This window comes from Sinocyclocheilus rhinocerous, unplaced genomic scaffold (assembly GCF_001515625.1).
Source record: "Sinocyclocheilus rhinocerous isolate Xijiao unplaced genomic scaffold, SAMN03320098_v1.1 scaffold954, whole genome shotgun sequence".
NCBI classification, from domain to species: Eukaryota; Metazoa; Chordata; class Actinopteri; order Cypriniformes; family Cyprinidae; genus Sinocyclocheilus; species Sinocyclocheilus rhinocerous.
The window spans coordinates 151,681-168,002 of record NW_015644642.1 but is presented as its reverse complement, the minus strand read 5'-3'; the positions used below and the strand labels follow the sequence as shown (position 1 = coordinate 168,002).

The following is a 16,322-nucleotide window of genomic DNA, read 5'->3' as shown; positions in this document are numbered from 1 at the left end:
ATTGTGTTAAACACAGCAACAGCGCCATGGGGACGGTACAGCGAGAGGTCATCAGCATCACAACAAAGAGGTGGCTGAAGAGAGAGGTCTTTGTAAACCATCCCTCACAAACAGAAACTTTCCAAATTAATTGTGCAGTTGTACCCCTTTCTATCTCATTCACTGTGCTTTAATGCAGTTATATGCAAAAAATATTGAGTGCAACATTCATTTTTTTGACACCATAAGACTAAAAAAAGGCTCAAAACCATGGCATGCAATACTTGATCACATTTACAGTATGACTGCTTCTTGTTTGAAGTCTCTTGAATTAATTAAGAGCCCTCTTGAATGAATTAGATTCTATTTTTTTCTATGCATTTTTTCTCTCTCTATTGTATTCCAAAGTAAATCATTGTAACATTCATCTTAGACAGACGTGCAGTTTTTTTTTTTTGCGTAATATCCATCTATCTATCACTCATTATCTAAATTTCCCGGGTGTAATAATAACCGGTGCAAGTGCTCGAAGTTGTCAAACAATTTAAATGAGCGATGGATCATTACAAGCGTTTAATGTTTGCTTATGAATATGTATTAGACGTAATATCTCTCAACCAATCGGATAACTGCTAACTGAACGTATTATTATTCGCGCACTATGAACAGCTCACGCGAATAATCAATTCCAATAACAAATGTTCAGCGTAATGTTTGATTATTCTAATAATTAAGACCTTTATATGAACCATTTTAGAAAAATCAAAAAATGTATTTTCAAATAAATATGTATACTTGTGACTTACAATTAAAGTTTTTCGTGGAAGACGCGGCTTCTAATACTAGCCTACATATATTTTATTTATAATTATAGTTTTAATAATATATTCTTATATCACACTCTATATGTATAAAGTATAATTAGTCTTAAAGTAGCCTAATAATCATTTGACATTATTAGAAACTGCGTTAAAAATTACATTCTCCTGAATGCACTGGATATCTGCTCTCAAAATGTGTATAAATTATGCACACATCAGTATTTATTAACGTAATATTGTTACTTTGTTTATTATATAGCCAGTAGCCACTATTTAGGTTTATGCAGCTGTTATAGACATGCAAATCTTCTTTATTTATAAAAACAACAAAGCCACGTTACCTTAAAACTTTACCAACAGCCTGAAGAACCATCTTGCAACTTAATCCGCTTCTGGGAGTTTTCTGTGAGTGCATATCCGAAGTGCTAACAACGAAGATGGACTGAGTCCAAGGCGTTTTGAACTGACCGGTCTTTCCCTTTCCCTTCCCTGGATGTTTTCAAAGACTAGGTAGTAAGAGAATATAAAGTTCTTGCTCCAAAGTTCTCGTTCTACCAAACGGCCAGCCAATCAGAACAGTTGACGGGCGGGTCATAATATGTTAACACCAGAAGACAGCCAATCATACGCGCGCATGGGCGGGGCATGTTGTGCTTGACATGCAGTTTGAAGTTCTGCTCTCACTCTCTGTCTGTTGTCTCTCGGTCAGATTGTGTTTTATATTCCAGCCAATGTGGTGTGACCAGCTTCCGAATGAAGTTACTTTTTTACAGTTACGTTTAAGAGGAAACATTTACCGTAATTAGAAGACATTTCTGAGGTAACATAACAATGCACAACTTGTTTTTTTCTTCTTCTTCGTGTTGGTGGTTTAGAAAAACCTTGATAAAAGCGACAATATCTTAATGCATCATTCAAAACAGCAAATTAAACTCTGGAGTCTTCTTATTGGAGACAAAAATAAACTCACATTATCCACAGAAATCTTTATTTATGATGATTTCAAATTTAAAGCCAAACATACAAAGGGCTCAGTTGAATTGTGCCTGAAGCCAAACTACAAGTAAAAATTCCTATGAGTAAATAAAAGATAAAACACAGAAAGATCTAGGTGACTATGAAGTGAAAAAAAAGTATTTTTACCTCATTAAAATATATTTATATAACTTAGCTGTTGCAAAAGCTATTTCGTAACTGGCATCATGTTCGTCTTTCAATGAAAATATTTGATCAAGAAGCCAGTGAATCATAAAACCACAAAGTTCTTGAAAAAGCAGAGTTAGTCTGACGTACTCGGACGACAGACAATAAGTAAAATTACGACATTTACAAAGTTTCTCTAGGTAAAAATAGCATATTATCTCATCAATCTTCACATATTACGCAAGTGACTCTTTTGGAAAAATACATGGGGGGCTGGACTTGCGTAGTTAAATGGTAGGCTATCTGTCAGCTGAGGCCCAACCAAAAAACTCTGTCTGATCCCACACACTTCATGAGATGTTTACTCACCACCTGATTCACGACAACTGAAACAACATACCAGCCGCATCTGCCGTGTCTGATAACACAATTAAGTCACTGATTTACAGGGCGCGCTTCCTGTTCAGACTTCACTTTCAGTCTTAAGCATTAAGTCATGTTCTTATGTGTTCAACTACCAATTATAGAACAAAACACGTACTGTAGGACCAGACATCATGTTTAAGGCAGTGACATCAGGCCAGTGTGAGTAACAGCTATTACGAAAGTCATAACTCATTCAATAAGAGAAGGCCAGGTTAATAAAATAAAATAAGCTAAAATAGTAAGTCCAGTAAAATTAAATAAATAAATAAATACAATTTTTGTTTGAATTTACAGTTTGTGCCAGTGTCCAAAACAATTGTTTTTCTCAAGCTTGATCGTACGATTGGTCACATGGCTCGCTCGACTCGTTCGGTAAGAAAGTCAACGAACATTCCTCTTAGACAAAGCAAACAGAAAAAAAAAAAATCCTCTCAGACACAGTACATTAGGCCCGGAGCTAAAGCATCCAGCAGATGAGTAATCCAGCCCTGCTGAAATGCCGAGGGCGACATGAGATGAACAAGACAGATAAGAACCTACCCACAATCCTGTCGCAATGGGAGAAAAGACGTTAAACTCTGCGAGAACCTTCCACTGCGATTACTAATATCATTTCAAGTAGCTGATGTGTAGAGAAGTTGATCCTTCATTAATCAGTGTTGATGATCTGGTGCATTTAAAAATAATCATTCAGAAGCATTAATGAGAATCACCTACACATGAAATCACTCCCACAAGCAATGCTTTCCAAGCATGGTCTATTTTTTTTCTGCTACAAAAAATCTGAATCTTAAAATAATTTCAAAATAGTTTATTTTTTATTATTTTTTTGGTATGAACTGACCATTTAGCAAAGCACATTAAATAATTTATTGCAACACCATGAGTTGTCTATCTACTCATCCCCTCTGCTGTCCTGAAAGAAAGGAAAAATTGAAATCGCATCATATGACCCCTTTAACATGGTCCTGCATCCTATCACGCATTCCTGCCGTGGAGCGACTGCATGCACCAACATGTTCTGCTCTCGGCTAAGAAAACACATGGCGGGGAGCAGTGAAAGCAAGAGAGAAAGATGGATGGATGAGGAAGAAAACCTTTCAGGAAACACATCAGATCTTTTTTTTTTTTTTTTTTTACAGCAATCGTGTTATAAATCTCGCTTGAGAGATTCTGTTTCATTTTTGGCTGATATATACGCACATTCCGGGAATGTGTGAAATCAGATTTTGAAACCGATTGTGCAAGTGTGACTTCATTATACCTATTTGCAACCGAAAATGATATATAGCTAAAGCTTTCCAGGTACTATAAAAACAGAAAATAGTCCTGATATGTAAAGTAAAAAGGCCAGAGAGGGGCAGAACAAGAAAGTGAACAAAAGAGAAAATGAAGGAAACAGTGAGATGAAGCAAGAAGTTGGAAGCGTGTTGTAGCATGTTCAAAAGGCTTCACCACACACGCAGCATTCCAGCGGTTGGAGGTTCAGGTTCAGTTTGGAAATCTTGATACGGGGCAAACAAATCTACAAACAAACCCTGAAGTCTCAACAGATTAATCAAAATCTCAAAATAGCTCGTAGTTGCAGTTCTAACTTGCTTCAAAAGCAACTGTGCAGCGATTGTCCAATAAAACCCCTTGAATCAATACAGAGTAATATGGAAGCCCGTTTCTGCCACTGAATAAAAAATAAAGCAATTTGCGACTTTTGATCTCACAGTTCTGACACTTTTCTCAGAATTGCAAGATGTAGTAAACTCGCAAATGCGAGAAAAAAAGTCTGAATTGAGAGATTAAACGTACAATCGCATGTTAAAAAATCAGAATTGCGTGATATAAACTCACAATTCTGAGAAATAAACTTGCTTCAAAAGCAACTGTGCAGCGATTGTCCAATAAAACCCCTTGAATCAATACAGAGTAATATGGAAGCCCGTTTCTGCCACTGAATAAAAAATCAAGCAATTTGCGACTTTTGATCTCACAGTTCTGACACTTTTCTCAGAATTGCAAGATGTAGTAAACTCGCAAATGCGAGGAAAAAAAGTCTGAATTGAGAGATTAAACGTACAATCGCATGTTAAAAAATCAGAATTGCGTGATATAAACTCACAATTCTGAGAAATAGAAAGTCAAAATTGTGAAATATAAACTCGCAATTGTAACAGTCTCATTTTTCAGAATTGAATTAGTCAGAATTGTGAGTTCATATCAAGACATGTCAGAAATGCGAGTTGTGAACTCACAATTGCAAGGAAAAAAAGTCAGAATTGCTCGTTTTTGTCACAATTCGGACTTTATTTCTTGTAATAACGATATTATATCACGCAAATCTGACAGTTGTGAGTTCATATCTCGCAATTCTAAGAAAAAAGTCAGAATTGTGAGATAAAAAGTGAAAATTACCTAGTTTTATTTTTTAATCAGTCGCGTAAACGGGCTTATAGAGTGATACTTTAAAACCAATTAACCAATGAACAAAAGAAGTCATCTAATCAGTTCATTTAAATTACCAGTGTTTGTTTATTAGCACCAAATCAGCCTTTGGTTAATGTGCTATTGCTCACTAGATGGCAGATGATACTAAATAACATCCTTTGTGTCATCAAATGCTTACTTAACTTACTTAACTAGCTATTTAGTAACACTGTTAAAGTTTTAGCAAATCTCAAAATGGATATCCATTTTTTCATATTGTGTGTTTTAATGTTGTGATGCCAAAATTCTCTTCATCATGTAGCATTTAAAACAACTGGTTTGAGTTCTAAAGTTTTATTTTTAGTGTAATTTTTTTATACAAAATAATATAGAATTTTAATATTGGCCATTTATCGGTCACAGGTCATAAAACAATTATCGCATATCAGCAAGAATTTTAAAAACGGATCATCACTAGCAATACTGGTCATTAAAAAACAGGCTTAATCATGTGCTTTGTCACCTTCAGTTACAGAGATTTAAAAAAACACCGTCATTCTGATTTCAAGTGGATTAGGATTATAGTCTTAAAGATGGGATACATAGCAGATGTTAATCCATAGCAACGTCAATTGAGACTAGGAAATAAAGCAGTAGAAAGAATTGGCTTCATTCAGCTTGTGAAAGAGCCACTGAATGTTGGCAATTATGGAGGCAGAGCCTTTGATCCTTGGATTCAGAGGTAGGAAAAGCTAATCAAGGTCTTTGTTCGAAAGACAAAAAGATGAAAGATGATGAGACAAGCTTCATCAGTGAAGGCAACCATTATGTAAAGTAATGAGGTATACATGAATAGTCACAAACGTGCACAGGCACACACCAATACTTCATCCGAAATGGATGGCATGAGTTCCAGTAAGGATTTTAAAAGATCAAGAGCAAAAATAGCTGTGGGCTACAAAACAAAAACAGTAAAAAAAAAAAAATTAAAAGACAAAAAGACCATGTGATGCAAAACTGCACTGGTTAAACCACAAGCTCCATCTGAAAGCACAAAGAGTTACAAACAGTGAATGCGAGTCTTGGTTTTACTATGAGTTCACTGCCTTCTACTGGAGAAATACAGAAGTACATCAACCAAAGTTGCTGGTTAGCATGGTCCATTTAGCTCCTGCTGGTAAATACTGTAACTACACCATCTGACTACAAAAAGCATTTTTTTCCATTGGCGGCCATTCAAAACTCGCTGTATAGAAAGGTTCCTTTACTTTCCTACAGCACTTTGCCACATGAATCAAACACGCCTCTTTATTAATAGTCAAAACTGGGCATTCTTGCATAATTCTTGCAGGATTTTCCAATATTTTGTAAACGGAATAACAAGGGCCAAGACAGAGGGTCGTATGTTAGGGTCTAATACAAAAATACCTTTGTGTAAGAGAGGGAATAAATAAGCCATGTTTGGACAGGAAACATGCTTGAGAAAAGGAGCCATGTGATTGTTTGTGCTGCACAACACAAGACCTTCAGGGTCTCTCAGACAGCGATTGTAATGCGTATTGCCCTTGAGGGGTCAAATGCCAAACAGTAAGGACTTTCTGATAACAGCGGTGTTCAAGCAATTTGACCACAGATCAGGACAAGCGCTCCAGCTGTTTTTCATGCTATTTTAGGCTATCACGAATCACTTTGTGGTTAGTTTCGTTCTAGTCCCAACTCCTTTTTTGGCAAGTACATTTCTAAAACCACCCAGGAACTGTAATTCAGCCCTTAAGTGCCCTCAAATGCTCATTTCCTGATTCTGCTCAAGCAGGTCTTCCACTATCATAAGACATTTTTCCGGTGTTTACACAAACATCTCCAACCAGCCTCACAGAGACAAACGGGCAATCAAAGATTCATTCAGCGCTTTCCAATTTGTAGACACACCGTTTATACTCTTCATTTTTTAATCTTAATTTAATAAATCCCTCATTGCTGTAGCACGTGCTCAGCTAAGAGACTCAAGGAAAACCTCAGAACAACTGGGATTGAGAGTCTACTAGAAAAAAAAAAACATATTGTGTATATATATATATATATATATATATATATATTCATGTGAAGGGCTCAGCATCGTGTTTTTATTGGCTGTAGAAATGTAAACAGCAGCCAAGCTCAGGTGTGAGGCTCATGGAAACTGTTATCCTGTAAGCAGCTTAGATGCCTCTGGGAAGGAGGCCGTTTCGTAGAAACCCATCCAGCCAGACCTCAGTAGAGCCCTCTGGTATCATCCCTGAGGACGTTGAATCCACAACAACCGAATGTTGTGGTTCAGAGCTTCACGTCACATTAAAGTAGCTTTCCTGAACCTGATGCTGGTCTGGACAACCATTTTCAAGTTGCACTTCTTGAGACTCTGGCCAGGCATGCTTTCCAGCAGAAGTGCAGATGACACAACTACAAATTGGTGAGAGATAAACAGATGAAATTATTAGGCCAAAGAAAGACCTACTGCTAACTTTTGGTCAACTTGAGGCTGGAATACACTACATGACTTTTGCCCAGAATTTCCTCCGATTTACAGTTTGGATAAATCAACGCTAGTTGCCGAAAGTCAGAGCCAGTCTGCAGATTTGAGTTGACAGATAATTTAATTTAATTAATAATACCGTATTGTCCCGAATATAAGACGATGTTTTTTCTTGGAAATACATCTGAAAAAACGCGGTCGTCTTATATTCAGGGTCTAGACTTTGACATGTCAATAATACACCCACAACAATAGGTGGCGCCAAATACGCATAAAACGAGTGTGCCATGAAATACGTAATGTAATGCGTGTTGTAAAGATCGCGAGTAAAAACAAAAGAAGCAGAAAACCTTACAGCTGCATGAGTCGTGACTGTCACGTTAGCCTGATGGCACCAAACTCCCTTTGTGATTTTAAAACGTAAGACAGTACCCAGATTTGAAAACTACAGTAAGATTTAACTTCTACTGTTAATAAGATTTTGGTAGGCTACTATTAGATGGATAGCCTAAATGTCCTAATTCAGATGGGCTACCTGTTTTTGTTTTTTTAATGGTATATCAAAAAGTGTATATTTTTTAAATGTGATTGTTGGTACATTTTACCAGTTTTTACCATACTTTCAAAACAAAAATTAAAATAGGACAAATATGCAATATGATAATAATTGAAGACAAAATGTGTTTTACTAAGAAAAATAATAATAATTTTTTAAAAAGCCTTTTTCCAAAAGGTACATCTGGAAAAAGGGGGGTCCGTCTTATAATCAGGGTTGTCTTATATTCGGGCCAATACGGTAATAATTAATTTATTTTGTTGACTGATTGAGTTGACAGATTTCATAGAAAATTGTGTAGTGTATGATGGTCACAGACTTTTTTAACTTCAGACTATGATTCACTCTATTCCGAGGATATCAAATATGTGTGTTATTTTGAGCCGATTTTAGAACACATTGTTTTTATTTGTCACGCATTTTCTAGCAACAAGGCGCACGTTTCTGCTTGAGTTTGTGCGGTGATCGGAGGGACTTTAAAGTCTAGTAGTCTGTGATCCTCAGTCGTTTAATGTATGATGCCCCGTTTTTTCTTCGCGAGTGTTTACAAAGTAGAGGTGGGCGAAATGCCCAAAATCTTATGTCACGATATGAGTAATTTTATTTCACGGTAACGGTATATATCACAATATAGTTATTTTTGCTTTAAATAAAGTTATGATATCAACATTTTTGATACCATAGAAATTTCATAATTTTTGTCACCAGTCAAAAAAAAAACATTAATACTTGCCTAAATTTTAAAAAAAGCTCACTGAAGACAAGTAAAGCGTCAGCGATTAAATAAGAATAAAAAACGAATTACAAACAATGGGACAAAAACTATAAGTATAATAAGTACTATAAGTACTATAACTATAAATAAGAAATGCTACATACATTGTATAAAGTAATTAAATATAATAAAAACACTGCATATTTAACATTTCTTCTTATTAAAGTTACAAAAGTGATTTAGTCAAGAACAGATTTTCTCTTTTTTGTTGTTTGATAAACATGAATGACAGACTGCAGGAATATTAGACTGCTGTCACTTTAAGAGCTGCCCGGCTTTCTTTCTCAGCTGTTTGCTTTCACTTGCGACTCAAATTACTGCGTTTACGAAGATACTTGCAAACATCATCATCTTGACACATACAAGTGTGTGTATTCAACCGTTCAAGGCCTAAAAAGTGGCAAAAAAAAGAAAAAATCAATACTCAATACTTCACATGTGCGCACCTCTCTGACAGTGCTCAGAAACAGTCTCTCAGACAGTGTGCGCATACAGCGAAATGAGTTCTCTTTTGCTGCTAATTGCATTTCAATGGCTTAAAATCAATTGTTTTTACCGCAATTCTTTGAAACGCATGCAAACAATACGTTTTCGTGACCACGTAGCACAGCAGCGACAGTCGAAAATCTCTACCGGTTGACAAATTTCTACCAGGTTAATCGTGTCTACCGGTATATTGCCCACACCTATCGGTAAGTGTATGATGTCTAGCGTTTTAAAATCTTATAAGATTTGAAAAGTCGTGTAGTGTATAGGCTTGCCGCGATAGATGGTGTTTTCGGTTATATGCTGCGATAGACAGCAAAATCATTTAGCCTAGTTCAGTTAGAGGACAGACACTTTTAAAAACTAAACGCTCAATGCAGCGTGCCGAACCGTGCGCGAACGACAGTGCACCACGGAGCAGGAGTCAGATTGTATTTATCACGTGAGGAGAGTGAGTCGAGCTGACTGACAAGAGTGAGGTGAGAAAGACAAGACGATGGCAGAAGATTGTTTAGAAAGGAAATGAAAAGGCTCCTGTTTGGCAATATTTTAAATTTTGAAAAGCCTATTGTCTGGAAGTTTTTTTAAACATTCGTTTCTTATTTATTTGGTTCCACAGTGTTTGCTGATTACTTTATTTAAACTTTGTTTATTTTATTAATTTTATTTTACATCAAGGTGTATATGCCGTGCCTCCAAGCTTTCTTATTCGTTTTGCTAATAAACGTTCTATGTTTCTTATTTATTTGGTTCCACAGTGTTTGCGGATTTTCAGTTTTATATACCCATTTAAATTTTAGTAATTTGTTATTTTATTAGGCATATATGGTGTATTTTTATTCATTTTGTTAACAAAAGTTCTGAGTTTGACGTTGTTGTTGCTTGAATTGAATCAACGCCGAATTGCCGCTAATTTGAGAGTGAAAGTAAAACGCGCACAACGCTTTTTCATGCTATTTGAAAGCCAAGAAATCCGAGGAAAAGAGGGAAAACTCAAACTAACAATTACTTGAGTAAAATGCGCACGGCACTTTTACAAGCCATTTGAAAGCGAAGAAAAGAGGGAAACTCAAATGACAAAACTCTCGAATATATTTCAGATATTTGAAGCCATGACCCTTAGAAACTTTTGAGATTAGATCTCTGTTAGAACTCTGTTCCCTGACAGAGTGATAAAAACTACCTTGGCTCATAAAACTATATAGACACCATCCAATTAAATTGGAACTGGTGGTTTCATCCAGTTCTTACCATTTGTGTTTAATGTGCATGAAAAGTTCTGTAAATGGTCCATTGGCAGGTCTTTTGAGATTAAAAAATATTCTGAAAGAGGTAGGTTAGTCTATTTCCATAAGCACATGGCCTAGCAACAGATGGCTAAACCACTTCCAGTAAAACCTCCTACATTAAAAGAAATTAAACTCCTTTCAAAAAAAGAAATAATTCAAAAGAGCAAAACAATAGGCCAACTTCACCAACCAACCCTGAATGAAAGGACCATCAATCTCTTCAATGCTAACTTCTCTTCAAAGAGTTTCAGTACTCCAGTTTACACCTCCAAATATGTTACTCCCACATGACGTGAAAATGGGGTTAAATGTCGAGAACTAACCTTTAAAACTTACGCATGATGTGACCTTGATGCGCAAATGCAAATGAGTGTGTCTGTCGGAATGCAACTGTACCTGAATGAGGCATTTCCAACCGGATGACGTCACAGCTGCGACCTCTGGATGTTACGTAATAGGAACCTGCTGTGATGAGCAATACTGCGTTCCTCCTTGTAATTCTCCTCCAACAAGAAGTTCCTTTCTGCTAAATATAGAAAGGCTTAACACTGCAAAAAACCCATCACTCCCGTTAAGAGATGTGAACATTATCAAGCTAAGGGAGTGGCGAGGACTTCTGTGGTGATGGTCTTGTTGTAACCTCCCTCCATTTAAACACAATTAATCAAAGATAATTACAAAAAAAATGAAAGGGGCACATCTGTCAAGAATGAACAACATCTCTAGGGTAATTAAACTGGTACTGGGAGGGGTGGACATGTGGTTTGCCGAGTACTGCCAAAACAAGATTATGCCCTACACTGCTTAAGCATTCATTTATCCTTTGCTGATGTGATTAAGTGTCAAACGGCTGGATGTGTGCAGGGTCTCCAGCTGAGGCAGGAATGAATGAAGTGACCTTGGGCGATGACGCTGAGCAAGCATCATCAGATGCTCGTGCTGCAGCTCGGGATGCTGAGGCATCACTGCAAGCCGATCTATCGCAGTGGGAGGAGGCGCTTACATAATTTTCACACGAGAGACAGAAGGGGGCAAGACGGGGGAACTGGAGGTCTGAAGGGGCTACAGATAACATGACAACATTACTCAACAATGACAACAGACTATGGAATAGATAACTGGTGGATGTGCAAATGTACTGCCTATTTATTGAAAAGAAAAAAAAAAAAAAACTTGAGGCAATTCGAATGTAAGTAAGACATACAGTTGCATTCAAGTGCAATCTTGTATCTCCTACCTACTAAGTATTTTTATGGCTGAAATTACAACTCTTTACAGTTTAATCATTTTAATAGCATTTAGACTAAATATACCATCTAGAATTGTGTTTTTAAGTGAGATCACAAATTAAAATGGGTTTAGTAGAGGTTTTCTAGAAACTTGGTACAAGAACTTGGTACAAGCTAGCTTTCAAGAACTTGGTACACATAAGCTTATCAGCGTTCAAAAAACAAAAACACTACTTCTTAAACTTACTAGACAACAGAAATATGGTTACCAATACATTATTTATAATTTGAACATAATCAAAATTTCCACTTTCCAAATTAAGCCGTTACTTTATAGCACATGAATTATTCCTCACAATGATAATTTTATTCTTAAGGAAACCTTAAAGATCATGAACTCAGACCTTAGCTTTTGAAAGTCTGGCCTTCTTACCCCAAGACATGATCGTCCCAGGAGATTGGCCCAAAGCTAGAGAAGAATGCAGACAGTAAGGAACCGCTGGCTGACACAGACCAATTAAAGCACATCAGATTAAATAGACGCCCCAGTCAGATGACTTAGCAGATAACGGCATACTCCAAAACCAGACAGTGGTGGAATATTTTGAAACTACTTACACTCCCATAACAAATCACTTCCATGCAAAATCCTACACCACCTTTGAGGAAGTGCTAAATGGAAAACTACAGTAACTCAAAACTGTTTACACGATCCCAAACAGGATGTGATTAAGGATTTTGGGAGTTGGGCTTCGCCTAAAATTTAGCAACGCTATATTTGATACAGCTTGAACTTTGCAAGGATGCATTTTCCATTCATCCAAGTCCTGGCGTGGTCACATACAACAATTTCCGTCAACACACAGCCAACTTATCAGTACGGTTATTGCAACTTGAGTATAGCTTTGGTTATGTACAAGCTGCTATCTAAACATCAGACACTACAGAGGCTAAAGGTTTTTTTTTTGTTTTTGTGGAAAGCAGGTCTAAAACCAACATCCCTGAGGACACTTACGACTGGCAATGTAAACTTGAAAGACTAAACAACAACACCTGACGGCAGCGTTATAAAACAAAACAGTGAGTTAGTCCCGTCCTCTGTTGTGCCGGCTTTAAGATGTACTACAGGTAAGCGGCATCCGTTAGAGCGTGAACTCTTGGGATTGCATCTTGGCAGATCTGCAGTGGCGCCCCAAACTGTTTCTCCTCACAATTTCTGACTCCCTCTCCTGTTTCCAGTTGCTGGACCGCACACAGTCGGGGCTTTTGAAACAGCATCTCTCGAGCCATCCACGTGAAGAGCATGCATTGGTCTGTTAGCATTCACTAACTTTTGAACAGCCCACTTGCTTAACTTTCCAATTCAAGGTAACTAACACTGGAGAGGGCAAAGTCTGCCCTTAGCAGTAGGGAAAAAGCAAGCTGGGAACACAGTGTCCCAACCAACATTGGACTGCAACCCCCACAAACTACAAAAAAACTCATGAGCTGCATTGATTTTGAACTCTTTCTCTTGCCGAAAGTTCTAGGTGTCATCTTAGGACTGATAGCCCAGCATAACCGCAACCTTGAAAAACCCTGGAACTTTAGTGATTTGTTATATATAGCAACACCGCAGTAAAATAAAACTACAACCATATGTAAAGGAAAAAATGAAAAAGCATCTCTCGAGCCATCCACGTGAAGAGCATGCATTGGTCTGTTAGCATTCACTAACTTTTGAACAGCCCACTTGCTTAACTTTCCAATTCAAGGTAACTAACACTGGAGAGGGCAAAGTCTGCCCTTAGCAGTAGGGAAAAAGCAAGCTGGGAACACAGTGTCCCAACCAACATTGGACTGCAACCCCCACAAACTACAAAAAAAAATCATGAGCTGCATTGATTTTGAACTCTTTCTCTTGCCGAAAGTTCTAGGTGTCATCTTAGGACTGATCGCCCAGCATAACCTGGCAAAGCTTCAAGAACATCCTCAACTCCAAGCCAAGGCACTTCTGCGAACAAATATGCGGAAGAGGAGGATAAAACATCCCAAAACTGGTACCTGTAAAAGAAGCAGTCACAACACACTAGAACCCCCATGCAGCTTGTGAAGTCAGCAATCAGATAGTCCCGTCCTCTGTTGTGCCGGCTTTAAGATGTACTACAGGTAAGCGGCATCCGTTAGAGCGTGATCTTGGGATTGCATCTTGGCAGATCTGCAGTGGCGCCCCAAACTGTTTCTCCTCACAATTTCTGACTCCCTCTTCTGTTTCCAGTTGCTGGACCGCACACAGTCGGGGCTTTGTTAGGTGGCGATTTCCCTTGGCGCGGTGCAGACAGAACAACACTTCAGTCAGCAAACAAACACAAGCGTCCGCAGCAGGCGAGCACAACGCGTACAGTCGCTCAGCACTTGTGTGTTCCTCTCTGCTGATACCCTCAGTTTCCCCCTCCCATCTTGGCGCTCTCTCTCTCTCTTATTCTACCGCTGTCTCTCTCTTCCTTTCCTCCCTGTCTCACTCTCCCGTTGGCTCTGACTTTGAGGCGGGAGCGCTGGGTTGGCAAATAGATTTGCTGCAAACCGATGACGGCCCACTGCAGGAATATTCTGAGCCAGGAAATTTTTAAGGGCCCAAACAGCCCCTGCAAATGGTGCCTTTAGGGAAATTTTCTTCCCATGAATGCTTTCTAGACTCTTAAAGAAAAATGTCAATAAAAACACATTCGCCATGGGTCAGTACCTGGAGATAAGTGACCAATTTGAGGGGAAAAAACAACTCTAGAGACAAAGCTATTAAAAAAATAAATAGATAATTTTCTGGCATAAGGAGTTACAGGGAAACAACAGAAGAATTACGTAATCACTTATTGGGTCAATATCACCATAGAGCGCCTTTCAACCCTCACAATACTCAAAAATGCTATGATGTCCCTTTCCTAAACAGGGTTATTAAAAAAATAATATAACAATAATATAATTACATCCTCAATCACATTGATATTCCCCCCCATTTATTTTAGTTATTAGCAATATTAACTACAAATGAATGCTATGTCCACCCTGTTATTTTATGTCCACTCTATCGATTCTATGTGGCTGAGAGGGTGGATATTTTGGAACGACGACAGGGTGGACATTTTGAGCTTCAGTTAGCATATTAGCTTCCAATAAACTGTGACTAGCTAAATATTTAGTCTGGTTGTTGAAGAGAATTTGGTATATTTAAACTTACATATTTTGAAAATACTGTATTCCAATCACTTCTGGCATATTGTATGCCGACAGGGTGGACATGGTAAGCTTTGGTAAAGCAAGTAAGCAAACTCATACGAAGAAAATTTGTCAATTGAAAAGTCACCAACTTACTCACCTCAGCCGTTAAAATTCCCGCCACTGAAGAGACAAAAAAAAAAACTGTTGTCCTGATGTCACTAAAGTGGATGGCCTTTTCTTAAAGGGGCGGATTCCCCAATACAACAGGGTGGACAACCATTCAAGGGACATGGACAAACTCTTCTTTTTTATTAAATTAAAATGTCGTTTTTATTACCAAATGATCAATACACTCAAATTGAGTAATCTCTTGTTTAACAGAATATTCATATATATTTTTTAAATTTTATGATTTGACAATATTCTACTATCATTCAGATTTAATGAGCAGTGCATGGGACATAGCAAAATAGCATCCTCTTACACAAAACTAAAAAAATATTCTAGAAAATGTATCTAAAGAGCCAAGTAATGCTTTTGTTAGGAATATAAAAACTTAGCCTAATATAACACACCCTTTCATAGTCATGTTTATGTTAAGTTATCATGGCAAATGAGTTATTAATGTACAGGACACCAAAAGGCAACCTTCAGTGATATTGACCCTATTAATATAAAACAAATCAAAGAAAGTAGTTTCTGCTCCTCTAGCATATAATAATATTTTACTCTAAGCTTAATCCCAAACATTTCCCCTGTCTCTCATTGTTCAGTCCCAAACTCAAAGCATCGGTTGAGGTTGGCAGAGAGCCACATCCTGATTGGCTAGCATGTACGGTCTTGCTTTGTTTTTCCATTTGCAGAGCCTAGACTTGTCACAAAGACAGGGTTATTTCTCAGGAGAACTAATGATTAGTTCACCCCAAAAAATTACATTTTTACATACATATTCCAAGCCACGTGTGCTGCTTTTTCTTCATGTGAGAAAAATTCGGAAGAATCTTCATGCAGCACTTTTCCATACGCAAGTTAGAGATAGGAACAATGTCAGTCAAGCTCCAAACAGGCCAAACATCACAATAAAAACAAATCTCATTTCGTTCTTGCAAAAGTGCAAGCAAACAAACCACATTAGTTCTCATGCATCAACCAAGCACTTTTGATCTTCTGTTAAGTATATTAACGCCATAGGTTCTTGCGTGCATCATTAAATGACATCAAATGGCAACATATCTGACTTTAAAGTTAGAATGGAGGGCAAAATTGTCAAATTACTTACATGTTTTATAAAACCTTTAGAAGACTTATATAGCACAAGTCATACTGACTACTCGTATGGCACTTTTTATGTCAGAGATGGAGTATATGAACTGTCACTGCATGGAAAACAGTTTTTGAAAATATTTTTTTAAACCAGTGCTCAACTAAAATAATAACAACAAACATTTGAAAAGACATGAAGGTTACTAGAAAAATTACCATATATATATATA

At 37.5% G+C, this 16,322-nt stretch overlaps 1 protein-coding gene across 5 annotated transcripts in view; it reads right to left on the bottom strand.

Moving 5' to 3' along the window:
• The window catches only part of LOC107758749 (MOB kinase activator 2-like), a 49,345-nt gene that overhangs the window by 15,535 nt on the left and 17,488 nt on the right, over nucleotides 1-16,322 (bottom strand). The window contains exon 1 of one of the 5 annotated variants that reach the window (XM_016576558.1): nucleotides 13,678-14,130. The exons of 2 other annotated variants lie outside the window; for them this stretch is intronic. In XM_016576558.1, coding sequence (XP_016432044.1) covers nucleotides 13,678-13,715 — 38 coding nt within the window. In that variant the 5' untranslated portion in view covers nucleotides 13,716-14,130. Of the gene's footprint in view, nucleotides 1-1,141; nucleotides 1,323-10,801; nucleotides 10,952-13,677; nucleotides 14,131-16,322 lie in introns of those variants that run through there. 2 more of the 5 variants (XM_016576561.1, XM_016576557.1) reach the window with 2 other exon arrangements.